The sequence below is a fragment of the Cinclus cinclus genome, chromosome 20 (assembly GCF_963662255.1).
Source record: "Cinclus cinclus chromosome 20, bCinCin1.1, whole genome shotgun sequence".
Lineage (NCBI taxonomy): Eukaryota > Metazoa > Chordata > Aves > Passeriformes > Cinclidae > Cinclus > Cinclus cinclus.
Window position 1 is genome coordinate 12335231 of NC_085065.1, and position 27950 is coordinate 12363180.

The 27950-nt window shown below is 61.0% G+C and overlaps 4 protein-coding genes across 4 annotated transcripts; 3 read left to right on the top strand and 1 right to left on the bottom strand.

Annotated features, from left to right (window-relative positions):
- The first annotated feature begins 40 nt into the window (after window positions 1–40).
- On the top strand, window positions 41–3521 carry MRPL12 (mitochondrial ribosomal protein L12). Its single transcript, XM_062506003.1, has 4 exons — window positions 41–310; window positions 421–501; window positions 587–721; window positions 3137–3521. Exons 1-4 carry the CDS (start codon window positions 41–43, stop codon window positions 3251–3253), a joined length of 603 nt encoding a protein of 200 aa, XP_062361987.1. The 3' UTR covers window positions 3254–3521.
- A 584-nt stretch (window positions 3522–4105) lies between these two features.
- On the top strand, window positions 4106–10926 carry SLC25A10 (solute carrier family 25 member 10). Its single transcript, XM_062506215.1, is given in 12 exon segments — window positions 4106–4230; window positions 4232–4373; window positions 7142–7261; window positions 7349–7463; window positions 7543–7591; window positions 7930–7971; window positions 8225–8268; window positions 8736–8806; window positions 8912–9004; window positions 9230–9307; window positions 9419–9475; window positions 9918–10926. Coding segments are annotated over 12 exon segments (1038 nt in total). The 3' UTR covers window positions 10020–10926.
- A 7694-nt stretch (window positions 10927–18620) lies between these two features.
- On the top strand, window positions 18621–22054 carry GCGR (glucagon receptor). Its single transcript, XM_062506178.1, has 13 exons — window positions 18621–18671; window positions 18991–19087; window positions 19280–19387; window positions 19591–19712; window positions 19811–19917; window positions 20009–20162; window positions 20311–20470; window positions 20547–20607; window positions 20839–20908; window positions 21055–21143; window positions 21223–21361; window positions 21469–21510; window positions 21577–22054. The coding sequence occupies exons 1-13, from the start codon at window positions 18621–18623 to the stop codon at window positions 21868–21870; spliced, it is 1494 nt and encodes a 497-aa protein (XP_062362162.1). The 3' UTR covers window positions 21871–22054.
- Window positions 22055–25738: 3684 nt separating this feature from the next.
- Window positions 25739–27689, bottom strand: MCRIP1 (MAPK regulated corepressor interacting protein 1). The gene is made up of 4 exons (XM_062506173.1): window positions 27533–27689; window positions 27340–27458; window positions 27157–27255; window positions 25739–27047 (listed from the first exon to the last, which is right to left on the bottom strand). The coding sequence occupies exons 1-4, from the start codon at window positions 27538–27540 to the stop codon at window positions 26983–26985; spliced, it is 291 nt and encodes a 96-aa protein (XP_062362157.1). The 5' UTR covers window positions 27541–27689; the 3' UTR covers window positions 25739–26982.
- Window positions 27690–27950: the final 261 nt, after the last annotated feature.

Sequence of the window (27950 nt, forward strand, 5' to 3'; positions counted from 1 at the left end):
CCGGGAGCGCGGGCGGAGCGCTCGGTGTCCTGGGGCCGCCATGCTGCCCGCCGCGCTGCCCGCCGCCCGCCGGGCGCTGCTCGCGCTGCCGCCGCTCCCGCTGCCGCCGCGCCCGCCGCGCCCCGCGCCGCCCGGGCTCCCCGCCGGGCTGCGGGCGCTCGGTACCGGCCCCGCGCGGCGCTCGGAGGCGCTGGCCGGGGCGCCGCTGGACACGGCCGCCAAGGAGTACTCACCCAAGGTGCGGCAGCTGGTGCGGGACATCGCGGGGCTAACGCTGCTGGAGGTGGCCGATCTCAACGCGCTGCTCAAGGTGGGTGCGGGGGGCGGCCTGGCCTGGCCCGGCCTGGCTCGTCCCGGCTCGTCCCGACCCGGCCGCGTGCGCCGCCTGACCGGCCGCTGGTGCCGCTGCTTTTCTCGTAGGAGACGCTGAAGATCCCGGACGTGGCGGTGATGCCCGCGGCGGCCTCCGCCTCCCACCTACCCGCGCAGGCGGCTCCGCAGGTACCGGGCGCTCCGGGAGGGGCGGGAGTGGGGCCGCGCGCGCGGGCGAGGCCGCGGGGCTTCACCGCGCTCCGGCTGCTTCCAGGAGGAGGAGGAGGTGGTCCCGCTCAAGAAAGAGAAAACTCATTTCACCGTCCGGCTGACGGAGCTGAAGGCCACTGACAAGGTGAAGCTGATCAAGGAGGTGAAGAATTTCGTACCAGGAGTGAACCTCGTGCAGGTGAGGCGGTGCTGCCCCAGGTTCTGCTGTGTTGCCCCCAGGTCCAGCAGCCTCGGCTCTATGTTCAAAGAGAGCCTGGGTTTGTGCATTCAGAAGCACAGTCTGACCGTGTGCATCTCAGAGACGTGGGGAACAGGATTTGGTGGCACCTTTGTCTGGCATTTTTCCTTGTCAGAAACAGGGGGATGAAGGAGGAGGCTCAGAGCAAAGGACTCAGAGATGTCCGTGCCAGCCTCATCTTCTCCAAACCTGAGAACTGCTGTGAGTTTTCTTGCAGAGCTCAGGAGTAGCCAGCATCCCTTGCTACAGTTGGGTTTGGCTTGCCTTTACCAAAGCCTGTGTACTTCTCAAGTTAAGTGAGCCTCTCTAATTCACATATCTTGCAATCCAGGCTTCCAGCTCTTTTCAGGGCCCTTCATTTTATAGGTGATGCTGCTTCTTTCCTTGGAGGAGACGGGCGTCAGCTCTGGGCAGTGTCTGAGCTCAGGCCCTTGACCTGGGATGTGGGCTCAGCATGTTGGGTGATGAAGCTGCTACTGCTGAAGCATATAATGTGCTGCACTTCACAGCTTTCATATCCTGGGGTCAGTAGTAGCACTTTGCAGTATTCCAGCTGCAACGTTGAGCATTGCAGTGTCTGCTCCTGTTGTAGCACAGAAGAGCAGAAGTGTTTGCAGATAATCTTCTGACCATTCTTACTGCTGCGTTGCAGAGCCAGCAGAGAAAGTCAGTGGCACAGGTACAAGTTTGGCTGTCCCATGGGGATAATTATGTGACTGTCAGTGTGGTTCCTGTGGAAGTGGTTCATCTATTATCAGTCCCAAGCAAACATGAAAATACCAAACCCTGTAATAGATACAGTCAGCAGATAATTCACTGGAGAGCTGATGCTAACTGAGCTTGGCTTTGCATGTGACATTTGCTGCATGAACTGTTCCTAGGTGCCAGTTATTGCAGGCAAACACAAGTGTGATGTACCCAAGGCTGACGCATCAAGTGAAAGACACACAGCACAAAGAGTTGTGGAGGTTCTACCTGCAGAGGTTGTGTTCAAAGTGGAGCCAAAGCCCTTTTATTTTAGGTTTTACTGCCATCCAGTCAAGGTGGTTTTTACAAGGTTTGCAGGGGGATCTGCCCGTGGCCTGTAGGACTGCTGATAGTAGGGAGGGAAGCACATACAGTGATTACCTTGGGCACTGCTGGGACCTAAACATCAGTCCTGTGGCAATAACTGCATGATGAGACAGGTGCATGATCAGCACACACTGGACCGAGGCTGGCTGCACCTCAGGAGGCCCATTGGGAGCTGCCCAGCAGATGCTTACCCTCTATCAGCAGCAGCCCTGGCCTCTAGCTGGACTGGGAGCATGCTGCTTCTGCCCCATGGCTGCTGCTACATGGGTCCCACTTGGCTTGGGCTCTGCTCTTCTTCCCACTGAACACCAAGAACAGCTGCTGTTCTTGACCAGGGCTGCTTTAAAATGGGGTCACACCTTGCTGAGCATTGTTCAGAAATCAGTAACCTGTGTTGTGTTGCCTGTCCTCATCACAGTGAGCCTGAACAGGCTCCTGTCCAAATCCTGTCCTGGTGAGCAAAGGCAATCCTGCCCTGCCGACCACTGCCCACACATCTGTGCCTTCTAACCCCAGCAAAAAAAAAGCATTTTTCTGCCACCACAGATCCATAGGCATTGAACCCAGAAGGAATCAAAAGGACAAAACCTTTCTGCCAGCACAGTAGCCAGTCCAGTGGGTGCTAAACCCCGCAGTGCTGCAGCAGACAGCTGCTGCTTGTGAGAGCAGCAGTGGTTTGTTCTTGTCCTGCTGGGCTCGCTTCCTTCTCTACAGCAGCAGTGCAGTAAATTCTTTAAATTAGCTCAGCAGTTTTTCAGCTTGCCTTAAGTATTGCAGCCCTGCTTAATACCAGTAGTTTTACTTTAAAAGTCCCTAAAATGTCAAGATACTGTGTTGTTAAGTAGTCTGTACTGGAACTCTGTTCTAGCCAGTACAGCTGTGTCCAAAACCTGCTCTGGCCTTGCCTCCTGCTGGTACAAGAATGTGAACCAAAACATTGTCACTGAACAGAGCCAGCCCAGCATGTCAGCAGGTCACTGCGTGGGGCTCTGCCTGCACCCACACCTGTGCAGGCTGGGGTGCACATCTGGGAGCACCGTGCACAGGGTGGAAGAATTGAAGAGCAGGGAATTGCAGGATGAGGTTTCCCGGCAGATCTGTCAGCACTTGTGGTCAGGTTTGGCTGCCTTCTGGTGGATGTTCAAGTGTGAGTCTCGGGGTTTGTGCTGGTCAGTGAGTTTCCATGGTTGGCTTAAGCAGAGGTCAGGATCATGGCTCCAAATCCAGTAATCCAGTTAGTGAAAGCCTGTTTACAAGCCTTGTACTTTGTCCCTCTCACAGGCAAAGAAGCTGGTGGAGTCCCTTCCGCAGGAGATCAAGGCGAACGCCTCCAAGGAGGAAGCAGAGAAGATCAAAGCAGCTCTGGAGGCAGCAGGAGGGACTGTTGTTCTGGAGTAGTCCCACCATGGAGAGACTGGTGCTGCAGCTGCTGCCCAAGCCGGGCTCCGGACCCTTCCGAGTGCGTGTGGCACAGTGGGAGCACGCTCCCAAAGAATGCTGTATGGTTTGGTGGAGCTGCTACTTCCTGCCATCACCATGAACTCTACCTTATAAATATCCAAAAAAACCTGTAAAATGATTCCTCTTTCTCAAGTGCCGATTATCCCCGTGCTCCCCATTTCATGGAATCAGAATGATTTTGGGTGGAAGTGACCTTGAAATACCATCTCGTTCCAGCCTCTTGCTATGGCCAGGGACACATTCCACTAGGCAAGGTTGCTCCAAGCCCTGTCTAGCCTGGCCTTGAACACTTCCAGGGATGGGGCAGCCACAGCTTCTCTTCACAGCAGCTTGTGCCAGGGCCTCACCACCCTGACAGCCAAAAATTTCCTAATACCTAATCTCAGCCTGCTCTGAGTTTGAAGCCATTCCCCCGTGTCTTGTCCCTGCACGTTCTTGTAAATAGTCTCTCTCCCTCTTTCTTGTAGGGTCCCTTCAGGTACTGGAAGCTGGTAACCAGCACATCACCCACTTCTTTTCACTGCCTTTTGTTGATGGTCTCCCCTCTCTGTTAATTATTAACGAGAAGAACACACTTCTACAGGTTGTGGAGATGCGTGCGGGGTGGGCAAGTGTATTGAGGAGCTGCTGATTCGCCCTGCGCTCTGTGTGTGCACGCCGGTAACGCTGCCGTTTGTACGTGTGCCTCCCGCCCTTCGCTCTGCGTGTTACTGATGGCTGCACCTCCCCATTAATTAGTCGCCGTTAAATATTAACGGGAAGAGCCACTTCCCCGGGCTAGAAATGGGGATGCGTGTGGGGTGGGAACGAGGATTCCGGGAGCCGTGGATGCCGCGTCCGCCGCAGGCTCGGAGATGCGAGTCCCGGGCCCGCCCCACCCCCTTCCGGTACCGGGAGGGGCGTGGCTTAACGGGAGGGGCGTGGTTTCGTCCCGGTGAGGGCGTGGCTTCTGGCAGAAGCGGCGCCCATGGCGGAGCAGCGCGTTTCTCGCTGGTACTTCGGCGGCCTCGCGTCGTCCGGGGCCGCCTGCTGCACCCACCCCTTGGATCTGCTGAAGGTGACGGGGGGACACGGCGGGGAACGGCCCTGGGGGCGGCCTGGGGCGAGCGTGAGGAGCTGAGAATGATTGTGGCGGTCTGGGGGGCTGTGAGGGGATGGGGAGACGTTTGGGGGGGCTGGTCACTGTGAGGGGACGGTTGTGGGGGTTGGTGGTGGCTATCAGGGTTCCGGAGGGGTGGGAGGGGATGGGGAGGAGGTCAGGGGGAGTTGGAACTGGCTTTGAGGTCTGGAGGTTCCGATGGAGCAAGGAGTAGGTCTGAGGCTCCTACAGTGGCTTCGGGGGACTGGAAGTGGCAGTAAAGGGATGGGGAGGCGTTCCGAGGGTCCCGGGACTGGGCTGCAGCGGTGGGAACAGCTGTGAGACTCCCAGAGCAGCTTTGAAGGGATGGGGAATGGCTTGGGGGGAATCGGAGTGACTGAGAGTCCCGGAGTGGCTGTGAGGGGATGAGGAGCTGCTCTGAGGATCCTGGAGCAGCTGGAGGACTGGCTCTGAGGTACTGGGGAACGGCTGACAGGAGGGGAGACGGTGGCTGTGAGGATCCTGGGGCAACCTTGAGGGGATGGGGAGCTGCTGCGGGGTTCTGGGAAGCAGGTGTGAGGGTCCTGGAACGGTTGTGAGGGGATAGGGAATGGCTGTGAGGGTCCCAGGGCAGCTGAGTGAGCTGGAGAACAGTGTAGAGGTCTGGGGAAACAGCTGCTGGGGATCGGTTCTGAGGAGCTGATTCGTGGCTGTGCAGGGACGTGGCTGAGGGGTCACAGGACCCAGCCCAGGGGCATGGGTTGACGTCTGGCTGAGGGGTCTGGGGAGCTCGGGGTGCCAGCTCGAGGAGCTGTGGAGGGTGCCTTGGTCAGCCCTGCCTGGATGTGGCAGTGACTCTGGGGCCGGCAGTGTTGGACACTGGCCCACTGGGCTCTGAGCCCTCCGGCCAAGATGTCACCTAGGCACCGCAGATGACCTGGCATGCCTGCTCCTGCACAAAGGGCGCCGCGCGCAGCCCTGTGCTGCCAGCACCCACGGATGGGGCAAATGCCAGCGCTGCCCAGAGCCTTGTGCGCCAGCCAAGTGGCGACAAGCCTGGCAGCGGAGCAGGCTGTGGAGGGGGGGGGGGGGAGGGAAAGGCAGCCCAGGACAGGGCCTGCCCTTTCTAGGGCCATGCCTGTGGGTGAGGCTAGGGCGGACAGCCCCTTCCCACCCCACAGCATGGAGGGAGAGGAATATGTTCCAAGCACAGGCCCAAGAGAGCAGCCAGCCCTGGCAGGGCAATGCTACCTCCCCAGTGCTCAACCTGTTCCCTTGTCCAGCTGGACCTGTCTGCCCAGTGGAGGTGGCTGCCAGCCCGTGGGAGCTTGTGTGGGGTGCCCTGGCAAGGTGCTAAGAAAGGGAATTAGTCTGGCACCTGCCTCTAAGTCTGTCTCTGAGCCCGTGTGATGGCTGTGACGTTTGGGCTGTATCCCCATGCTGTCCTGTATGGATGTGCAGCCCCTGCATTCCTGCAGCTGTGAGCAGCACAGCCTAGCCAGCTGTTTTTGCCAGAGAGTTCACGCCTGATTATTGAATACAAACCTGCCTTTGGCCAAGAGTTCCCCCACAGCAGAGGCTGGTGCCAGGCCTGGGGAGGCACAAAGGGCCTCAGGTTCTGGCAGGGCAGGGGACGAAGGGCACTTCATTGCACCTCTGGACTTTGGCCCCAGTGAGAGGCGCTGGCCAGCCCACCTGCAGAGTGCTTGTGCCCTTAGGCCAACTCCGTGCAGCCTCTGGCCGCCCACGGGCTGCTTGCTCTGCAGCAACCAGTAGTGACCACAGCCTGGCTGGCCCATCCCATCCCATGCCTGCCTGCCTGCCCTTCCTGCAGACCTGGGACTGCAGGCAATGGACCGTGTCCATGCAGGCTCTGCCTACCCTGTCCGCTTCATCTGCCTCAAGCTGTGAACAGCCACAAACTCTGGTCCCTGACATCCAAAATGCAGCTGTGGCCATTGCAAGCAGGCCCCTGCACCCTGCTGCTGCCATCATGGGAGACAGTGGCTGTTCCCAGCATCCTGCAGTGTGTCCCATGACCCTGCTGTCACAGCTTCTGTAGTGGGAGCTGGGCCTGATCTCCTGACAGCAGCCCTTTGCTTTCCTTATCTCCTGGGGCCTTTGACCCACATGTGGTTTCCACAGTGCTCAGAGTATGCTCCAGCACTAGCTGACACGGCTTCCCTGTGTCAGCCAGCTTCCATGCCTGTTGCCCCTGGCGATGGTGGGAAGTGTTGGGCTGCTACAGGCATAAAGGGGAACACCTGGCCAGCTGTGGGGTTCTCTTCCTGCCTATGTGATTCCTGCACTGGGGAGGAGGGGAAATGGCTCTGGAGGCCTACTGCATTGCATGGCCATGATTTTAGCAGCCCAGCTGCATCCCTTTTTGCCCCACACTGGGCACTCACTCGGTCTCGCGCACATCCTGCCGGATGCACACACACACACCTTCCACCCTGAGGTGGCCCGGAAGAGCAGGTGCCATCCTTCACCTGGGGCTCCCTGCTGAGGGCAGGGTCTGGGAGGTGCTTCAGGCAAGCGCCTGGCCTGGGCACTCCTCTCTCCATCACTGCCTTCACCCTCTGGTGCCAGGCTGGGCCAATCTGGTGTGGAGTGTCCAGAGCTATAGCTGTTGGCTCCTGGGCAAGTGCTGTTAGCTTGATACATGCTCAATCCACACCTGTTCAGTGTACTTCTGCCCCTGCCCAGCCCCGCTGCTGGGCTGACGCTGCTGCCCTCTGCCCCAGGTCCACCTGCAGACGCAGCAGGAGGTGAAGATGAGGATGATGGGGATGGCGATGCACGTGATCCGCAACGATGGCTTCCTGGCTCTCTACAACGGGCTCAGCGCCTCACTGTGTCGGCAGGTGAGTGCATGCAGCTCCTGCAGCACATGCTGCAGCTGAGGAGCTGCCTGTGCCAGGGACACAGTCGCTCATTTCCCCCTCATCCAGATGACATACTCCTTGACTCGCTTTGGCATCTATGAGAGCGCGAAGAAACACCTGAGCCAGGGCAGCCAGGGGCCTCCCCCCTTCTACCAGAAAGTGCTCTTGGGTGCAGCAGGAGGTGAGCCAGGCAGTGGGGCCCTTGGCTCTGGCTCCCTCAGGGTGGATAAGCCCCTGACCCAACACCTCTTTGGCCACAGGTTTAGCTGGCGGGTTTGTGGGGACCCCGGCAGACATGGTGAATGTCAGGTCAGTTCTATCTGCACGACCAGGGCTTTTGACCTGTGCATGATGGCATTTGGGGTGGTGGGTGGTGCCGGGATGCTCCCGAGTTCAACTCCTGGCCAGCCTGCCCCACGGTCAGTGAGCTGGGAGCTCTGTGCCCAGAATGGCCAGAGCTGTTCTGCCTTTTGGTGACAGCACCCAGCCGTGTGTGACCCTCAGGGGGAGTGGGACGGAAGGCAACTTTCTTGGCCCTTTGTAAACGGGCAGCACAATACCACTGCCCTGTGCTGGGGTCCCCGGTGCTGCAGGGACCCCATATGGGGCACGGGCTCCATCCTCACCTGCAGTGCTCTCCCTTCTAGGATGCAGAACGACATGAAGCAGCCGCCGGCTCAGCGGCGCAAGTGAGTGCGGAGCAGGGCGAGGGGCGCTGGGGCAGAAGGGGGAGGCTCCGTGCCTTGGGACGGCGCGGAGCCGCTCGAAGGGACCGGCGCTCCCGGGGTCCGCGTGGCCGCGGGGAGGCAGCACCGCACCGGCGGCGGAGGGGTCTGGGCCGGGGCCGCGCCCCGGGGGCCGCCGGGGCCGGGGGGAGCGGCGGGACTGCCGCCGTGCTGGGGAGCCTCGGGCCCTGACCCCTTCCCCTCTCGCTCCTTCCAGTTATTCCCATGCCCTGGATGGCATGTACCGTGTCCTCCGGGAAGGTGAGGCTGTGCCAGCCGTGTGGGTGAGCCTGCTCCGGTGTCCTAGCAGGTGCCGGGTCAGGGCTTACCCTGGAAGTTCGCTCAGCCAGGGAAGGGAGAGGGACCGGGGGATGCCCTTGGGGCTGGGGGAGTCCAGGGGAGCGAAGAGTCTGGCAGCTCCAGGGGCAGGGGCTGGGCAAGGTCTGGCAGGACCTGGCAGCCTGCACATGGTGGGAATGGGTGACCTGCTGGGAGCTGCAACAGAAAAGCACAGGAGGGTGGAGCAGGGGGAACAGAGGATGAGCAGAGGCAAGGAGGTCATGCTGTTTGGAAGGACTCTACTCCTTCAGCCTGTTTGCTATGGTGTGCTTCAAGCAGGGCTGTGTAAGGAGTTGGGCATACAGACTGGGTGTGGAAGGAGGCTCCTGGGGTAATGCAGTGTGAGTGATGGCAGAGAACTGTGCTGATCCAAATCTGTCTGTCCACAGAGGGTGTGAAGAAGCTCTTTGCAGGAGCATCCGTGGCATCAGCCCGTGGGGCCCTTGTTACTATTGGGCAGGTAGGACAGCTCTGCTGGGCACTAGGTGACTTGGATAGGGACTACGATGGTCCCTGGTGTGGCAAGGAAGGGAGAACATGTCACCGATTCACCATGTCTCTTCAGCTGTCCTGTTATGACCAGGCCAAGCAGCTGGTTCTCGCAACTGGATTGCTGTCAGACAATGTCTTCACTCATTTCCTGTCCAGCTTCATCGCTGTGAGTAGGGCTGGGGTCCAGGGAGCAGAGCTGGGGCTGGGTTTGCCTGCAGCCAGATTCAGAGTGTCAGCCTGGGGCTGCCAGAGCTGCCACTCTGGGCTCAGTGGAGCAGGACTGGGCACAGCAGCTCCAGGAGGCTCCTGGCTTGAGGTTGGGTCCCAGCATGGCTCTGAGTCTCTCCAGTTGCTGGCACAGAGGTCTCCTGACTTGGCTGACTCTCTGCAGGGCATATGTGCCACATTCCTGTGCCAGCCCCTGGATGTGCTCAAGACCCGCCTCATGAACTCCCACGGAGAGTACCAGGTGAGTTGCCCACCTTGCCCACCTTGCTGCTTGCTGCATGTCCTCTTGTCTCTGTGTGCCAGCTTCTGCCTCCCAGCCCCTCTCACCTCATCTCTCACCTTCTCACTCCAGGGTGTCGTCCACTGTGCCATGGAAACTGCTAAACTTGGCCCGCTTGCCTTCTACAAGGTACCTGGCTGGGGACGCTTGGGGTGGGCCAGGTTGGGCCAAGCTGGGAGCAGAGGTTGTGGTCCAGAATAGTCCTGGGGCAGGGGACCTTCAAGGTTCTGCTGTGGCAGCCCAGCTGCATCCTGCACTAGACCTTTGTCTGCCCAGCCCAGGCTTGGCCCCAAGGTATTGCAAGCCCTGGCCTCAATGGGACTCAGCCTGGGCCCAGGCACCTCAGCTGTGGCCCTGCTGCACCCCAACAGCAATGCAAGTGCCAGAGGGGTTAGCACATGGTGCTGGGACCCATGTGCACCGTGGTGGCCATGGTGTGACAGTGCCTGCTCCACAGCCTGGCCAGTGCTGACCCATGCCTGTCCACTCGTGCTGCTGCCAGGGTTGGGCTGCTGGGACAACCAGTGTCAGGCACACATTGACTCTTCCCCTTCTTACTGTCTCCTTCTAGGGCTTCGTTCCTGCTGCTGTCCGGCTCATTCCTCAGACTGTTCTCACCTTCCTCTTCCTGGAGCAGCTGCGCAAATATTTTGGGATCAAAGTGACCACCTGAGTCCGAGAGACTGGACCCTGCCTTGCCCCAGGGGAGTGAGCGTGTGGGTCACCCCCAAGATCCCAGAACCCCTCTCTGCTCTCTGGGGCCAGTACCATTCCCCCTCCTCTCAACTCTACTCCTGTGCCTTGCCAGCACCTGTGGCCAATCTCCTTTTCCAATCTCACTTCTCACCCTCATTCTCAGCATCTCCACCTCTTCATTACTACTTATGGGGTTTTTTGTGGGTGTGGGGTTCTGTCTTCTTACTTCTTTACTGGCTCTGAGTTCTGTCCTTGCCCCCCCTCAGTCTTGTCCCTGATGTGCCCCAGAAGCAGAACTGTGCTATCTCAGGAAGTAAGGAGATCAGATGCCTGGCTCTGTACCTCATCACAGAGTCCATGGGGCTGGTGGGGCTGCTGACCCTGCAGCTGTGCAGCTGGGGCTTGGGGCAGTGTGTGTGAGGCCCTGTCCTTCTTCTGCCTTTAGTCCCCATGCTTCTCCCTAACCCCAGCACAGCTTGGATCTCCTGCCCTGCTCCTGGCCTCCCACCCTCTTCTTCTGCTTGGCCCAAACTCCTCAGCACCACTGCCTGCTGGGCTCTTCAGGGATTGTACCTCATACCAATGATGGTGGGGAACATGGCCTTGCTCTGGCAGGGTCTGGTAATGCATGTTTGGGGACCCAGTACTCGCTTACCATAGTGCACCTACCCCACACTGGATCCAACCTCTGTGGGGGCATCCCCCACCACCACTCTGCAGTCTCACTCACCTTGGGGCTGAGCAGACCCCCACTGCTCACAGCCCCTCACCCCATACTGCCCAGTGTGTGTGGGCTGGGACAACCAGCCCCTCCACTCTGTGCACCCCTGTGTGTGCTGGCCCAAGGAATCAAAGAACTGGAATATCTGAGACCTTGATGTGTAATAAACAGTGAAGGTGGCACAGGGCCTGCTGTCTTGTTAGGAGGGGAGAGATGCTGCACCCCCTTTTCATGGCTGAGGGCATATACTGGGAGCTGAGCACCCCAGAGTTGAGAGAGGGTAGTAAGTCTTGGCCCCTGGCACCATGCCAACTAGAGGGTCTTCACCCCGTTCTGTGGCTAGCAGCCCTGGCCCCATGTGTAGAGGGAGCAGTGGGCAGGCTCCACAGCCAGGCCTACGCCAAGCTGTGCCCAGTCTCAGCTGGACAGCAGCTCCAGGGTAGGGCTGTGCCAAGGGTGCCCGTCACCTCTGCGGGAGCTGCCTCCTGGATGTGACACTAATTGGGCTCAGGCAGACTGAACAGAGGCAGACTGGCACAGCAGAGCAGTGAAAGCTCGTCACCTTAACAAGGCCTAATGATGCTGACTGGCATCACCACTCTGGGCTTATGCCCAGCTGCAGCAGAGGCCATGGGTAGGTGAGCGCTCGGGGAGCTGGGCCTTCTCCTCACAAGTAGCTGGGGGCTGCCCTGCCACGCTGTGCTTTCCGATCCCCCACATCCTCCAGCACTGCTCCTGTGGCTGACAGGCTGCTCTGTGTCATACAAAGGGCCAGCATGGAGCACAAAAGCGATGGAGCCCCATGGCCCCCCAACAGCACAGAGCCCTGCTCAGCCCCACGATGGCCAGTGGCAGGGACATTGCAGCTGGGCTGTGGTCTCACCAGCTCCTGGTGTGCACTACCCTCTCACCACATCCCTTGTGGCAGCTGCACTGCAGCAATCGCACTGGCAGGACAGCATGTGCCAGACAGCCGCGAGCACAGCGCCCACAGCTGCAGTGCGAGGGCACTAATCTCCTGCGCATCGGGAGAACATGGGGCTGGCAGCAGCCTGTGCCGTGTCTGTGCTGGCTGCCCCCGGTCCCACCCTGCCCTCTGCCAGCAGCCTCCTGGGGCTTCCCCAGGGCACATCTCTGCCTCCACCAGGTCGGGCTGGGGGCTGCCAGACCTCCCCCAAAGCCTCCCATCCTGGCCTGCCATGGGGCCGGGGCTATCTCCAGGGGAGCAGCTGTGGGTCCAATCCTCGTGGCAATTGCAAGACACTCGCAGGCCTCAGCGTGTGCCCGGGCTCCTCTGCCCACACCCACGGGGACTTCGAGCCAGCGGCAGCCGCGTAGAATGGGACCCCGAGAAGGCAGCTCTGGGGGACCCGGGGCTGGGCTGCCACGGCCGTGCTGCATGGCCCAAAGTAAATGTGCTCATTCCAGGAGGGTCCCCTGGATCCCTCTTCAGGCCCATCCAGCCGGTCCGGGTGCGTCGCTCCTTCTGGGCTGTGTTTACCTGTAGCGGGACAGCGGCGGCAAACCCCGACCCGTCACCGCCGGCGGCGGCCGGAGCGCGGGGGTCGAGGCGGTTCGCGGCGGCGCGGCCGAGATCCGTCCGGGTTCCTGGGGGTCGGAGCCGTCCCCGCGGCGGAGCCGCCAGCTCAGGGCACGGAAGGAGCGGGCGTTGCGCTGGGACCGGGAAAACCTCCCGGGGAACGGAGCCCCGGCCCGCTCCCTCGGGGCTGGCGCGTTCGAGCTGCCCTCGCCGCTCCGCCCGTCCCCGCCGAGCCGAGCCGCTGCCCCACCGCAAGTGGCGGCGCTCCCGCAGCTCCCGGGAGCGACCGTCGGTGATGCGGGGGCAGCGCCAAGCACTCGGGCGGGGCCGGGGCACCGGGCTGTGCCCCCCTCATGCCGGCGGGAGGAGCGGGGCGGCGGGACGCGGCTCCGCGCCCGTGGTCCCTCCCCCCGAGCCGGTCCCTCCCCCTGAATCGCCACGGCCGCTGCCGTCGCGGCTCCGCTAAAGTTTTCGCCGAGCCCGCCGGACCGGGTCCCCGCCGGTCCCGAGATGCGTTCGGGAGCCGCCGCGAGCCCAGCCCCGACAGGTACGGGGATGGGAGGGAGGAGGGCAGGGAGCGCCATAGCTGCGGGCTCGGAGCTCGGGATGTCGCACGTCCCGTCGCGGGGATGTGAATTCAAGTGACGACTGCGCAGCCCCGGGACCCCTGAGCAGCAGCTCCCGGAGCCGCCCTGATGCTGGGCGCCGGCCCCGGGGAAAGTGAGCCCCTGGGAGACGGGTGTTCTGGGGTCCCGGCAAGGCTGTGCCCGCTTCCCGACCGCTGCCGCTGGCGTCCCTGGGCAGGGGCGCTGATTCCAGCTGGACTCCGTCGCGTTGGGAGTAATTCCCGGAGCAGCCCTTAGTCGAGGAGGGACACGCGTGGTCTCCCTGCTGTGGGCACAGCAGTGCCCATAGGTCTCCTGCCGAGGGGCCGAAGCAGGGGACACTTTGCCAGTTCCCAGCTCTCCCCAAGCTCTCTGGGTATTACGGGGGCCTGGTGCGAGTGCCCTTTGTGACTCTGTCCCGAGCTCTGCTGTGTCAACACGGTGTTGGTAAATGGCTTTGTTTAACCAGGACATGTCGGGTATGTGACCTTGCCGTCCTCCTGGTTGCAAGTGCATCTCCAAATCTGCTGCCGGTCCGCTCTGCCCGGCACTGCACTTCCCTCGGGGTGCTGAGGGAGGCAGGGACCGCGGGGTCAGCCTGCTCCCCTCGCGCAGAATGGCCTGAGGACGGAGCATCTGCTCCGCTCAGCCTTTGCCATGCATCCTGCAGCACAGCGCCCTGCCCCATGCAGCCAGCGCCTGCCATGGGTGTCCTGACCCACACCAAATTCAGTGATTGCCCCCGTGATTTTGTCTGTGCATCAGCAGGAAAATTTAGGGCCTGCAGGACCCCTCGTCAGCGTGTTAGTGCTGCCCCAGCTGCCAGCTCCTGTGGCTTCCCACCAATCCTGCTTCTTTCCGCACACTGCGGTGCATTTTTTTTTTTTAATGTTCTGTTGCCTAGAGAGGGAAAAAGAGAAAAGGCTGGATGGAGAATAGGCAAAATGTGGATTAAAAATAGTTAATGAAAAAATGTGACCACAAACCCTGATCAGCAGCACAGGGCTAAAACCAGCCACAGAGCACAGCATCTCCATGCACTTCGCTGTGCCAGGTAAGGACAGGGCATGGGAAGCTGGACACGGGGGAGATGGGATGGCTGCTCAGCTCCATCCCCATGTCCTTGTTTATTTACCTCAGCATTGGGGTAGATAAACATGGATAATGCCTGTGCACAGCAGGTGCCAGTGGATGGCTGGGCATGTGTGGCCCCTGCAGCACCCCTGCCTTGCTGGGGCTGGTGTCTGGCTGTACCTGGAGCTGCAGATCTGCTGCTCAGGTAGGCGGGTGAGGAGCTCCCAGTGCAGAGCAGTGTGCACACTAGCCTGTCTGCACTGACCTTTTCCTAGGCTTTTCCCAGCCCTGTGCCTCCCCTGTGACATGCTAACCACATGTGTCACACCATGCCTCTTGTACCTTCCTTCTGTATTTCATAGGTTTTCATGCAACATGATGAATAAAACCACCCCTTTCTTTGAGCCAAGGTGGGGTTCAGCATCCCCATGCCAGAGCCAGCTAGGCAGAAAGGTAATTTGGCTGCTGCCAGGCTGTATCATGCTCCCTCTTTGGTACAGGGCAGCTGTGCAGGTGCCCTCTGACCATGCCTTGTGGTGACTGGGCAGTAGTCAAGGTGATGCAGAGAACATTTTGTCCTCTTTGCATCCTATGCTGCCGTTGATGAAAACACTGCCAGGGCTGTTTTGGGTTTTCTTGGTCCAAGGTGACACAGAATCCAACTTCACCAGCGCCTGGTGCTGTTGGCTCTCTCCATGTGCTGCCACTCTGGGCTCCTACAATCATGTAGCTCTGTGCGAACAAGTCACAGCCTCACAGCACAAGAACTGTTCCAGGCTGCTCAGTTGCTCCTCTGCTGCCAAAGCTCCTTGTACTTAGTTCTGAAGGAAAGAATGGGGAAGGGGAGTAGGAAACATCCCTGAGCTTTCAGCACAGACACAGGGCAGGGACGGTGCAGGACGGACCTCCTGGGCCTCCCTGCCATGACCATCTCCCCTAGCCTTGCCACGGTCCTGGGTGGAAAGTGGAGCAGCATCTGCAGGGCCAGGCTGGCATTGGCACTGCATCAGCTCTGGCCCAGCACCATCCCCTCCCCTGCCAAGTGCCAAAGCCCCTGCCGTGCTGGCATGTAGCTCCAAGCTCAAAGCCAAGCCAGCCATGGAAAGCACCGCATTAGCACACGGGGGCTAATCCCTGTGTCCAGAGGCCGCACAGCCCCCACAGCTGCCTCCAAGCCGACGGGGCTGTGCTGGGTGCGGGGCTGTGCTCACAGTGCCCACCCCACCAGGGCAGCAAGAGCCCTGTGGGACCAGGCTCTGGGAGGCTGCATCAGCCTCACAGCATGCGTGCAGGGCTGCGGCTGTGCCAAGGTGCTCCCAGGTCACGTTGCAGATACCCATGAGTGTCCTATGGAGACTTCACCAAGCCACTGATCCACATGACTGCTGGCCACAGTGATCCCAGATGTGGAGCTTGTTCTCTCACACGTGCAATGGCAGCAAAGCCAGAGGGGCTGGGGTGGCAAAATCTCCAGGGGAAACTGAGCACGATAGGATGAGGAGAGAGTCTCTTCCTAGCAGGGCTGGGCTCTCAGCCACCACTGAGGGTCCATGCTAATACAGAGCTGCTGCAGGGTAGCGTGGAGGCTGCACACCCATCAGTGGGGAGCAAAATCCTAACACGAGCCTTTTCTCATCCGTTCCCTATGTCTTGGTGCAATGCCATGGCAACAGTGCACCCAGGTCCTCAATTTGCCCTGTGTCCTGCCCGGGCTGACCACCCTGAGGCCAATGGCAGCTGCCATGAGCTGCAGGTCAGCTGGGGGCCACAGGGGCACCAGTCAGGGGGAATGGGGGTCCTTGCTTTGCCCCTGTGGCTGCAGCAGTTGGCACTTCTGGCTTGGGAAAGGCAAATGCAGATGTCAGTGAGTCTGAGACACAGCCCCACTCTGAGGACAGGTGATGGTGCTTGGGTCCAACCCCTGTAGCCACCAGCACTGGGGCTACCAGCAGTGGTGTTGCACATAGTCATCCCAGTGTTGGCTCCTTGTTCCTGCTCTCCCGGCACAAGGTCTCTTCTTCATGGCTCTGGCTCCAAGTGGAGCTGTTCTGGGTGTTTGCAGCCTGGGCTCCATGAAGGCCAGCAGCCACAGAATCCTGACACAGGAACACACCGCATTGTCCAACACCAGCATGGGGCAAAAGTCCCCTGCCCTCACTGCCATGCACTGCACCCTCTCAGAGGCACCAGGCCAGGCACCCTCCACCCGCTGCTTATGACTTGGTGTGGCGGGGGATCCCCCAAAGCCTGTCTTCAGCTGGGTATGAGGTGCCAGGGCATGGAACGTGGCACTGGGAGCCAGTTGGGCACAGCAGAGTGAGAGGAGGTGGGGCCAGGTTCCTTGTGCTGTGCTGCCTCTGGCAGCCGGGGCACAGCTGAGAGGGGCCACAGCACATCCAGCTGGTAGAGCTGCTACCCAAGGCACTGCAGGCACTGCTGCTGGGCAGTGCCAGCTCTGGGGAGGTGCTTGTGCTGACAGTAGTCCTGGCCACCCCAGACCTTGCTGTTCCACCACACAGAGCCACTGCTCCCTCTCTGCCACTGCCCATTGGCACAGAGCAGAGAGAGCTGGTCCACGGATACTTCTGCACACCCATGTCCCCAGTCTGCAGGGACCCCTGGTCCTGTGGGTAATGTGGATCCAGCACGGTGCTGTGGTTGTGCAGTGTCTCAGGCAGCTGGGACAAAGGGCCTGGGCAGGGTGAGGGGGAAAACCCGTGCTGGGGTGAGGAGCATGACTGGCCCCCGTGCCAGGACCCCTCACCCAGTGCAGTCTGCCCGGCTTGGCCACAATGGGGCCAGGGCCAGGGAGCGGCTGCCAGATGGGGGGAGTCCAGGGCAGAGGCCTCCCTGCTGCTAAATCCCACTGCAGCAACCAAAAATAGCGACACCTCTGCCCCAAAGTTGCTCCCCGGCTGCGCAGGGGCTGACAGCAAGTCACTGTGACCCATGGAGCTGGAGGAGCATTCCCAAGCAGGGCAGGGACTGATGCTTGGCCAGGGACGGGCACTGGGATCTTCCCATGGGACTGGGACATAGGTGGCAGCAGCATGGGACAGGTAGGGGTGATGTGGGGCTGGAGGGGGGCACAGGGATGGTGGGATCAGGCTAGCATGGGGACAGGGATGCTGGCATGGGGGTGTGGGAGGAAAGAGACAGGAATCCTGAGATCAGATGAGAGAGGGACTAGGACAGGGATAGTGGTGGGGCGACAGTGAGGCTGGGGTGATGACAAAACCAGAATGGTTTTGATGACAAAACCTGGAATGGTCAGGTGGCTAGTGGGCACCCAACAAAGGTCCCTATTCACAGAGCCCACCCAGTGAGAACTGTCCCAGGAGACGCTTCCCTCTGTCCTGGGACTGGCTAAATAAGGCCATCGCAGGTCCTGCTCCCCGAGCTGCATCTGGAGCCCCATGCACTGATTAATGAGCTTCTCCGGCAGCCACTTGCAACATGGCAAGTGGGTCTGCACGGATGGAGGAAACACGACTTTCCCAGGGATAAAAATAGCCACAGGCAGAGCAGCGAGCCCTGGGAGCAGAACTGGTCGGGGAGCACGGCTCTCTGGCTGGTGCCCAGGGGCTGGGGGTGATGCCATAGTGCCGGTGGTGGCACTGGCACTGCTGTCCATCCCATCCCCCCAGCTTGGCTGCCCTCACCCCACACAGCTGGACTGTGCCATGGGGCTGCTGCCATAATGGGCCCTTGTGGGAAGAGCCAAAATCCTGCTCAGGAGCCCCATAACCGGCTTAGGGGGATGGAGGGAATTATGGCACCTCGTGAGCCATGGTCTGTGGAGCCCCCAGACACCATGACAGGCAAGGCCCCATGTCACTGGCTGGAGCTGGGAGTGATGGACTCACAGGGGCAGAGCCCAGCCGAGTGTGTCTTGGAGCCACAGCAGCCCCACAAGCCAGGATCCCTGTGGGTTAATGTCCAGTGTCCCCATCCCTGCTGGCCCCCATGCTCTCCATGGCTCCCTGGCCACTGCCATCACAGTGGGTGCTGCTGCCAGACCATGGCTGGGTGTTAGCAGCACAGACATGGGAGTCCATGGAGGTGGGGGGAGCCCAGATGCCAGCCTCTCTGCCTGAGAGAGCGCTCAGGTGTGAGGAGGGGCCCCTTCTACCATGGGGCTCCTGCATTCTCAGGACTTAGCAACGATGCACAGCTGGGTCCCGGCAGCAGTGTGGGGTGGCACCAACACAGGTTTTCTCTGGGGGTCTGGAAGCAGCACTGCCGCTGCACTCCAGCCACACAGGGCTGGAATTGGCTTGGTGGGCAGAGAACCTGCATAGTCACTGTCTCTGTGCCATCCTGGGGAGGATAATACGGGTGCTTGGTGCAAAAATGAGCGAACAATGAATGTGAACACCAAGAAGGGTCAGGTGGCGCTGGGGACAGAAATGAGGCACCATGACTGGGGCTGGCTCTGTGCCAGAGTGGCCACTTCCAACCCCACCTGGCCCCAGCCCCATGTCCCCCAGTTCTGTCCCAGGAGTGCCTGTGACCAGGCATCTTGCACAGGGTTGCCCACATGCCAGGGCCATCACCACCAGGGTGGAGAAGCTGCTGAGGGCCAGTAGGAAGCCGTGTGCCCTGCGCTGTGTCCCATGCATGTGGTCCAGAGGAGGGATGTCCCAGCCACGTCTCTTCACCCTCCTGGTGCTGCTCCTCTGCTGCCAGGTAAGGATGGGCTGTCACACACCAGGATGCTCTGCCCCATGCTCAGCCCTCCACCCATGCAGGACTGCCACCAATCCTCCACATCCCACTGCATCCCCTCACCATGGCATGTGGCACAGCAGCTGATGCCCCTTTCTGCCTCCCCTGCCATCCACAAGACATGGCATAGCACATAATGGCATGGCATGTCACAGAGTGGCAGACATGGCATGTTAGCCTGCACTTGCCTGTGGCTGTCCCCAGGCTGGGGTCACTGCCTGGCACAGCCTGTCCCTGCAGCAGGACACCTGTGATGGGTGATGCTCCCTGGTGCCCGCAGGGTCCCTCTGCCCAGATCACGGACAACGTCGTTGAGAGATGGAAGGAGTACAGCGAAGAGTGCCAGCGCAACATGAGCCGCCTGCCTGCACCCACAGGTCAGGGGGGTCCAGGGGGCTTCTGGTGGGATGGGGTGGGGCAGGGCAGAGTCCTGTTGACACGGGAATGGGGCAGCCGAGCCAACACAGGGTGCCAGCATCATGGGGAACTGAGCAGAGGGGGCAGTGGCGGTCCTGGCACCCAAGGGAGAGGATGGGGCCAAAGCACCACCAGCTCCTGTCCTTCTGCAGAGCTGGTCTGTAACCGCACCTTTGACAAGTTCTCATGCTGGCCTGACACGATGCCCAACAGCACAGCCAGTGTGCCCTGCCCTTGGTTCCTGCCCTGGTACCAGAAAGGTAACAGTGAGGAGGCGCATGCGCAGGTGCAGCTGTGCAGAGTGTTCACACACATGTGCAGCTGTGCAGAGTGTTCACACGTGTGCACCTGTGCTGGGGACACCTGTGTCACAGCCTGTGTCCAGGTCACACCTGGACCAGCACATGCTGCCCACGGGGGCGCTGGGGCTGGCATCCCACCCCACCATCCCCTCCCCTCACAGTGAAGCACAGACACGTCTTCAAGACCTGTGGGCCAGACGGACAGTGGGTGACAGGCCCACAGGGACAGTCCCTGCGCGATGCCACACAGTGTGAGCAGGATGACGAGGACCTAAAGGCGCAGGTGGGCGGACCTGGGCAGCAGGGGTTTGGGGGTCCCTGTCTGCCTCTGCCTGCCCCCCACCATCTGTGCCTGCCCTCACTTGCTTCCTCCTCTTCCAGGAAAAATTTGCCAAGACCTATGGCAGCTTCAAGGTGATGTACACTGTGGGCTACTCTGTGTCCCTGTGTGCACTGCTGCTTGCTCTGGCCCTGCTGCTGGGCTTCAGGTGGGAGTTTGGGCATGGCTGTCCACAGGGTGGGCAGGTGGAAGCCGAGGGGTCCATGCATGGGCGTTGACAATGGTCCCCAAATCTGCAGCAAGCTGCACTGCATGAGGAACTACATACACATGAACCTCTTCGCCTCCTTCATCCTGAAGGGCATCTCTGTGCTGGTCATCGATGCCCTGCTCAAGACCCACTACAGTGACAAGATTGACGGCTACAATGTGCAAGTCTGGCTGAGCGACGAGGTCAGCGCGGCACTGGCAGGGACAGGGACAGGCAGGGCTGGTGGGGCTGGGAGCTGGCTGGTCTGGGGGCACTGGTGACACTGGAGTCTGATGGCACTGGTGGGGCTGGGGGCACAGGCAGTGCTGCAGCTCTGACCCCTGCCCACAGGCAGCTGCAGGCTGCCGGGCAGCCACAGTCTTCATGCAGTATGGCATTGTGGCCAACTACTGCTGGCTGCTGGTGGAAGGCATCTACCTGCACAACCTGCTGGTGGTGGCTGTCTTCTCCGAGAGGAGCTACTTCACCCTCTACCTGTGCATCGGCTGGGGTGAGTGCGTGTGTGCTGGCCCTCCTGACCCTGTCCCCTGCTGTGCCTCACCTGTCCTCTGTTCACCTCCCCTCAGGGGCACCCATGCTGTTCCTCATTCCCTGGGTCATTGTGAAGTTCCTCTACGAAAACATACAGTGAGTACCAGCTCCAGCTGCTGGCTGGAGGGGGGCACAGGGCACAGGTAGGTGCATGTGGGACTGTAGGGATGTTGTGATGGCCCTGGAGAGACTACACGGTTTGCCATGCAAGGAGCAGGGTGCTGGGCCTTAGTGTTTGCTTGGTTCAGGTTGCCAATGCCATGCCAGACTCCAAGCAGCTGCCTGGTCAAGGGGCTTCCTGCCAGTACCCATCCCTCCATTCTGCAGGTGCTGGTCCACAAACAACAACATGGGCTTCTGGTGGATCCTTCGCTTCCCCGTGTTCCTGGCCATCCTGGTGAGCCCACTGCAGCCCCTTACTTGACATCTCTCTGACAGGCCCCAAGATGGCTGTGAGAGAGGCTGCTGAGGGCAGGAGAACAGATGTGTTCTGTCTGTCCCTGCCTCTGGCTCTTCCTGATATCTCACTCCATTCCATTGCAGATCAACTTCTTCATCTTCATCCGCATCATTCAGATCCTTGTTTCCAAGCTCCGTGCACACCAGATGCGCTACACTGACTACAAGTTCAGGTGGGTGCTGGACATGGTTCACCCTGTGTTCCCATGGTGCACACGCACGTGTGTCCACCCGGTGACCCCCATCCCACAGGCTGGCCAAGTCCACGCTGACGCTGATCCCCCTGCTGGGCATCCACGAGGTGGTCTTCGCCTTCATTACAGACGAGCACGCCCAGGGCACGCTGCGCTACGTCAAGCTCTTCTTCGACCTCTTCCTGAGCTCCTTCCAGGTAAGCCCAGCCCTCATAGGACCAGCCCTCCATGGGGAGACTCAGTCTCAGGAGGGACTAGGCTGAGATTTGGTTATGTGCTTCACACCTCTCCTCCCTCTTCCCAGGGGATGCTGGTAGCCATTCTCTACTGCTTTGTCAACAAGGAGGTGAGCAGGATAGTGGGGGCATGGGCAGCAGGGGCGCGGGGTCACACTGACAGCTGTTGTCTGCAGGTACAGGCAGAGCTGCTGAAGCGGTGGCAGCGCTGGAAGCTGGGGAAGGACCTGGCTGAGGAGTACAAGCAGACCTATAGCCATGCACCCAGTGCCCGCAATGGGGCTGGCAGCACCTGCGAGAAGCACCAGCTGGTAAGCGGCTGTGCCAACGGGCTGGGGCACAGCCTGGCCCCCCACCCCAGCTCCCAGCGCCTGGAGAGGAGTGGGCACAGCATTGCCGAGCACCTCACCCTGGATGGCCATCACCACTGCTATGAGTTTCCTGAGACCACGGCTGAGAGCCACTTCTGAGCCTGCCGCCAGGTGGGAGGGCTGTGCTGAGCCGCTGGGATGCCACTGTTCCCTGCCATGTCCTTCCCAGGTGCTGGTGGGCACTGGGACCTGCCACCCTGGCAAGGGTGCTGTGCTGGGCAAATGGACAATGGACACAATGAGGCAGACAAGTGGGACCTGGACCTCTGGAAGGGGAGACTGTGGGGCCAGGGGGATCTGTAGGGATGGGAGTTTGTCCTGTGGTGCTGCCCTCGTGCACCTTTGAGTCCCTGTGCACAGTGCTCTAATTTATGTCGTATCTGTAAATAGGTGTGGGCCCGTGCTGGGCTGCAGGGCCAGCATCGTGTGTGCCTCTCTGTGGGCTGTGGGGACTGGGGACACTGGGGACATTGGACATGTGTGGACTATGCTCCCAAGCAGATATTCCCAATCCACAGGCATGGATGGGGAGCTGAGTCACCTGGCAGGGATGGGCTGCACCTGAAGACAGCCCCAGTGACTGTCCTGCTGCCTGACCCCAGCCCAGCAGCCCTTGGTGCCCCACTGCCTGCCCCCCGGTGCCACACAAGCGAATGGGGCAGACATGCAGCAGCAGCTGCTGCAGCGCTGCCGGCCGGGGCTCCAGCTCCCCCAGCACGCGCTTTCCTTTGGCCGCTAATCGGCTCTGTCGTCTCCCTGCCAGGAGCCCTTAATTAAATCATTTGGCTCTGCCCACAGCACCCCTGCTCTCCCGGTAGCTGGCCCAGGCCATGGCTGGGCATCAGCGGCCGGCAGCGCTGAACTCTGTGAGCAGCAGTGGGGTGCAGGGCTGCAGGACCCCTGTGCCGGCAGGCTGGGCTGGCTGGGGCAGGCTCACAGTACTGGCCTAAGAGGCTTGTGCTGCGCACATGAGCGCTAAGCCCGGATGCCGCAGCTTTGGGCACCACAATCGCCTGGTGTGTGGGGATTAGGCCGGTGCTGCTCCCCGGCTGGGTTCACAGCTGCCCCGCCGTGACCCCCACCGCCCACGGACCAGGCCATGGGCACTGCCCTTCACCCACCACTCCAGCCCACCTGGCCCCGAGTGGATGAGGGTGCCCGGTTGTCCAAGTCCCGTGCACAGCCTGACACAGAGGACGTGCTGAGCAGGGGGTGAGAGCAGGAGCTGAGTCTCGGCAGTCCCACACAGGGAACACTGGGTGGGCGGCCACCCCCTTGGTAAATTCCCCCAACACAGCATCAGCTGCGCTGCGTGGCCACGACCCCAACACCCACACCAGCCGTCAGGAGCCGCGCTGTCTGGGGTCCCAGACCGCAGCGAGCCATCAGCGGGGCTGGCACGGCACGGCAATGGCCCAGGCCATGCAGAGCTTGGCTCCGCAAGCAGAGCCCAGCCCAGCACACAGTAATTTTCCTCTGTTTACTTGACAACTTGCTGTCTGCCCTGGCCGAGCAGGACCCGGTGCCCAAGAGCCAGTGCAGCGCTGGCAGCGGGGACGGAAGCAGCAGGGACAGGGGACAGAGGGCCTGGGCTGCGGGGCTCAGGCTGTGGGGCAGCGGCGGCAGCACTTGGGGTGTGAGGACACAAGGACTGTGGTACAGCAGGTGAGGGGAGGGCAGCACAGGGTGGGGGGTCTGCCTAGGCCCCCATGTGCAGAGATGGGGACAGGAATAGGGAGGGACAGGAATTGCCCTGCTCACAGCCGTGGTGCCGGAGCAGCCCAGGCAGCCCCCGCGGAGCCAACGGCCCTACAGCCGCTGCGTCACTGCGGCCTTCCTGACGCGGTAACGAGCCTAATTGAGGCAAATTGCTGGAGCACGAAGCAGTTTCTGGGAAGGTAAATATGGTCATGGCATGGGGCCGTGCCCTGCGCATGTTGCTCCAGGATTGCTGTGGCAATACCCCACTGTGGACCCCCAACCCCAGAGGGGCCAGGCTTGCCCCCCCAGACCTTGCCCAGCAAGGGTGGCCCTATGATGTGTGTCACATAATGATGGGGATCCTTCAGGAACCTCAAGCCAGCCCCAGCTCATGGGTGTCCTGTGTCCCCTGGTGCTGAGGGGCAGCCCCCAGCACTGCCCCATGTCCCACAGCCCCTGCTGCCCAACAGCCCCAAGGAGGGATGGTGTCTGCCAGTGCCCAGGAGCCCTGTGCAAGCACACGATGTCTGCCAGCACCAGGGCATGTCCCACAGCACCTGTGCCAGCCAGGTATGTCCCAGAGCTGAGTCCACAGCCCTCTGTCCTGGTCACCTCCAACTCCCACACACTCACATGCACGTGTACACACACACAGGCAGGTACCACCCTCGGCTGCCCGATGGGAGCTGCTCGTTCCTGGTATCCAGTGGGATGAAGGCGCTGACAGCAGCCTGGGCAGACTTGCAGGATGGTTTGGATGGGAAGGAACTTTTAAATGTCCCCTGGCCCAGCCCCCATGAGCAGGGACACCTGCACCAGACCAGGCTGCTCAAAGCCCCATCCAGCCTGGCACTGAGCGTTTCCAGGGATGGAGCGCCCAAGCACTCCCTGCTTTTCCAGGCAGCCCATGCCAGTACCTCACTACCCTAAACAAAGCCAAGGTGCCAGTCCCTGGCTGTGGAGCTCATCCCAAGGCATGGAATGGGGCTGAAGCAGTTCCTCACCCCCCCACTGCTGGCTTGGGCTGTGCCCCCCAGGCAGTGCCTTCCTGACACAGCCAGGCACCGCAGGCAGTGCCCACCCCAGCACAGCCAGCCACCCCTAGGCGCGGCGCCTCGCAGGAAAATTCCCACTTTATCAAGGGAATTGAGCACCACAAATTGGTCTCCTAAGTCGATTCTGCCTGCTGCCAGGCCTCTTCCCACCACCTAATTTGATGACAAACACGTTCCTCTCCTCCTCCCACCCTTTAATCTAATGAAGAGCACCGTGTCCAAGGCACAGGGAAATAAACCCTGATGAGGTCGATTTTTATAGGTAAACAGCCTGATTTTTCTGGCCTGTGGCCTCACTCCTCACAACCCTAACACCCACCACCTCCCCCTACCACCTCACCCTACTTGCCCTGCAATTTGGCATCAGCCTTTATAAAAATCACCTGCTTATAGAGTGTTTTTTGTACATTTCATTAGAGCTTGGACAACTCCTTTTCCTCTGGCTTTACTGTGCCTGAGCAGAGGAAAACAAGGCAGTGGCCAGTGGGGCTGCAGCAGGACCTGGGATGGCCTTAGATAGGTGCCTAGACAGGTGGACAGTGCTGGCTCCATGGCAGCTGAGCAGCAGCCTGCCTGGGCACAGAACATGGCTCTGGACATGCTAAGGGCTTCAAGCCAGGACAGCCCCACTGTTAGGCTCCCTGAACACACCACAGGGCCCATCCTACCAGAAGAGTCAGAAGGGCCATGACAAAGACAATCACCACTCCCTCCCCCCCACTGCCCATAGCTGCCTGTCCCCTACTGCCTGCAGCTACAGGGATGCTGGGCCTGGGGTGGCTCGGGAGGCAATAAGGGCCGAGTCCCCATCTTGCTGTGCCAGTGCCAAGCAGCACAAATGTTTTGGTGATGGGAGGTAAACAGGGTCGTGGAAAGTGTCAAGATGCACTCAAGCAGACATTCTAGCAATGCTAAGTATAGCCTAAATGCCATTAAAGCAGGAGAGGGAAGAGGATATGAGGGTATTAATAGTCTCAACATTTAAATCCTGGGTGCAGCAACAGCTCCTGGGGTGCTGGCTCCCCGTAGCGCTCCCCCAGCCCAAGGGCACCGCGCCACCGATGCGCTGCACCTGCCCGCAGGGAAATCAACAGCCCCAGCAAGTGCAAGGCCAAGGCCCCTTTGCGAAAAATAAACACGGCTCCTGCTCTCTGCCCCTTGTCCATGGCCCAGAGCTGGGCCAGGCTGCAGCACCACACCAAAGCAGCCCCAAAAGGACACCAGCGTTTATTTACAACACTCCTCAAGTGACATACCACAGAAAGGAAAGGGTACAGTACAACTCAAGGACTCAACAAAGGAAGGGTATTGGCAGCTGCAAGTCCCTGCAGCCCTCCCCACAGCTACTGGTACTGGGCAGGCCTGGCAGCCCCATCCCTGCCAGCTCAGAGCACAGGCGGGCAGGGGGCTGCCACCCCTGCCCATGGAGCAGCCCAGCAGCTCAGGTGGGTGAAGTTGACACAGTCACACTCTCTGGCTCAGGCAAGGATGAAGGAACCATCCAGGCAGTGCCAGGAGCGAGTGGCTTAAGGAAGCGCCCCGGTGGTTCTACCAGCCACGGCCACCCAGGGTGAGCTGGGGGGCCAGGTCTCTTCCAAGGGTGCGTATCTGGAAAATGCTGTTAGTACAAAACTGCGGTGTTGCCAGGGCAAGGAGCTCCTGAGCCTTGCTCTGTGCAGCCGCACGGCTGCCCCCAGGACCACTGCCCTCCTGTGGGGCTGCACGTGGCCCAGGTCCCTCTGAGCACCTCCCTGGAGCCTGGGGCTGGTGCCAACACTGCACCTCTCCATCTGCAGGGAGAGAAACAGCTTCCCCTCCAGCACCACAGGGACCAGGCTTGGTCTACCTTCTAAGCAGGTAGAAGATGTGGCCTCAGATGTGGCCCACGTGCTCTGGCAGCAAGCAGCCGAGGCAGCAACTTGCTGCCACAGTGGAACTGGGAAGAGCCTAGCTATGGTCTGCCCAGCCCTCAGCTGCACGGCAGGGCTGGACAGGGGTTGCCCCATTGTCTGGAGGCACAGGAACAGACTCGATTGTGCCTCCTGCCCTTGGCCAGCCCCAGCAGATGTAGAGCATCGGTGCACAGAGGAAAGTGTGACCTCGTGCTGCCCGATCCAACAGTGAATCTGCCTCGGCCCTGCCCAGCCTAGCACAGAGGGCAGCAACAGGAGGGAAACGGGAGATTGGGTTACTCAGCATGAAGTAGGGAAGGACAGTTTGAGGCCAGAGAAAGCTATGAGCGGGTAACTGGAATCCTTTGCAAAAGGCTCTGGGCAGTCTCAGTGAGGCCCTGAGCATCCTCAATCTCAGGCAGCTTCAGAGCCAGCCCCAAAGCTGACTGGCTCTCCCACGAACTTTTAGGAGGACAGACCAGAGGAGGAAATCAACACAAAATCTCAAATTAAATCTGCTTGAGGACCTCAGGTGAGCAGCCGACCAGCAAGGAGGACTCGCTTTAGGACTTCTTTGCATCCTGTGTGTTCCTCCTCTTCAGATCACCCAGGTCGACAGGTTTGAACGCTGCAAGGAAGATAGGAGAGACTTTGGGGGCAGAGGCAGCACAGGCCCCGCCCGGCGGGCGCAACCCCCGAGCCGGCACAGCCGGCGCGGTGCCCCTGTCCCCCCGCACCTTTCAGGCTGGGGTTCGGCATCTTCTCCACGTACTCCTCGACCAGGCCGCGCTCAGAGCCCATCTGGCTGCGCAGGTCGCGCTCCACGCACTGCCAGGCTGCAGGGACAGGGACAGGGGCCACTCGCCTCGGCCGCCCCGAGGCCCCCGCGCCCCCTTCCCAGCGGCCACCGCCTCGCTCACCCTCATAGATGAAGCGCACGTTCTCCTCGTGGGCCGGAGTGAAGATCTCGCTGCCGGAGCCGGGGGAGCGCGGGCCGCCGCTCCGTTTTCCATTGTACACCACCCGGGACACGGGGGAGCTGCAAGCGGAGCGCGGGGGGGGAGCTGAGCCGGGCCCGGGGCCGCGCTGGGCCCGGGGCCGGGCGGGTCTCACCTGGCCATGGCGGCAGCGGCGCTCGGCGGGGCCGGAAGGGGCTCGGCGGGGCTGCGGGAGGAAGGCGAGGCGCGAGGCCGGGATAGGCCGCGCGGCGCCCCCGCCCGTCGCCGGGCAACGCGCGCCCCTCACCCGGGCCCTCCCGCCTGCGCGAGCGGCACCGACGGAAGCGCCGCAGCGCGCAGGCGCAGCCCCGCCTCCCGGCGGCGAGAGCAGCCCTTCACGCAGGCCCCGTGCGCGGCGCTGGCCACGCCCCTCAGCGTGCAGGCCCCGCCTCGCCCCGCCCCGTCCCGTGCCCGGCGCCAACCGGAGGCGGTAACCGAGATGCTTTATTGGAAAAGTACAAAGTGATTCCCGATTCGCAGTACCGAGCGCCCCTGCCCGGGCCCAGCCCGGGCGCAGCCCCGGCCCTCGGGCA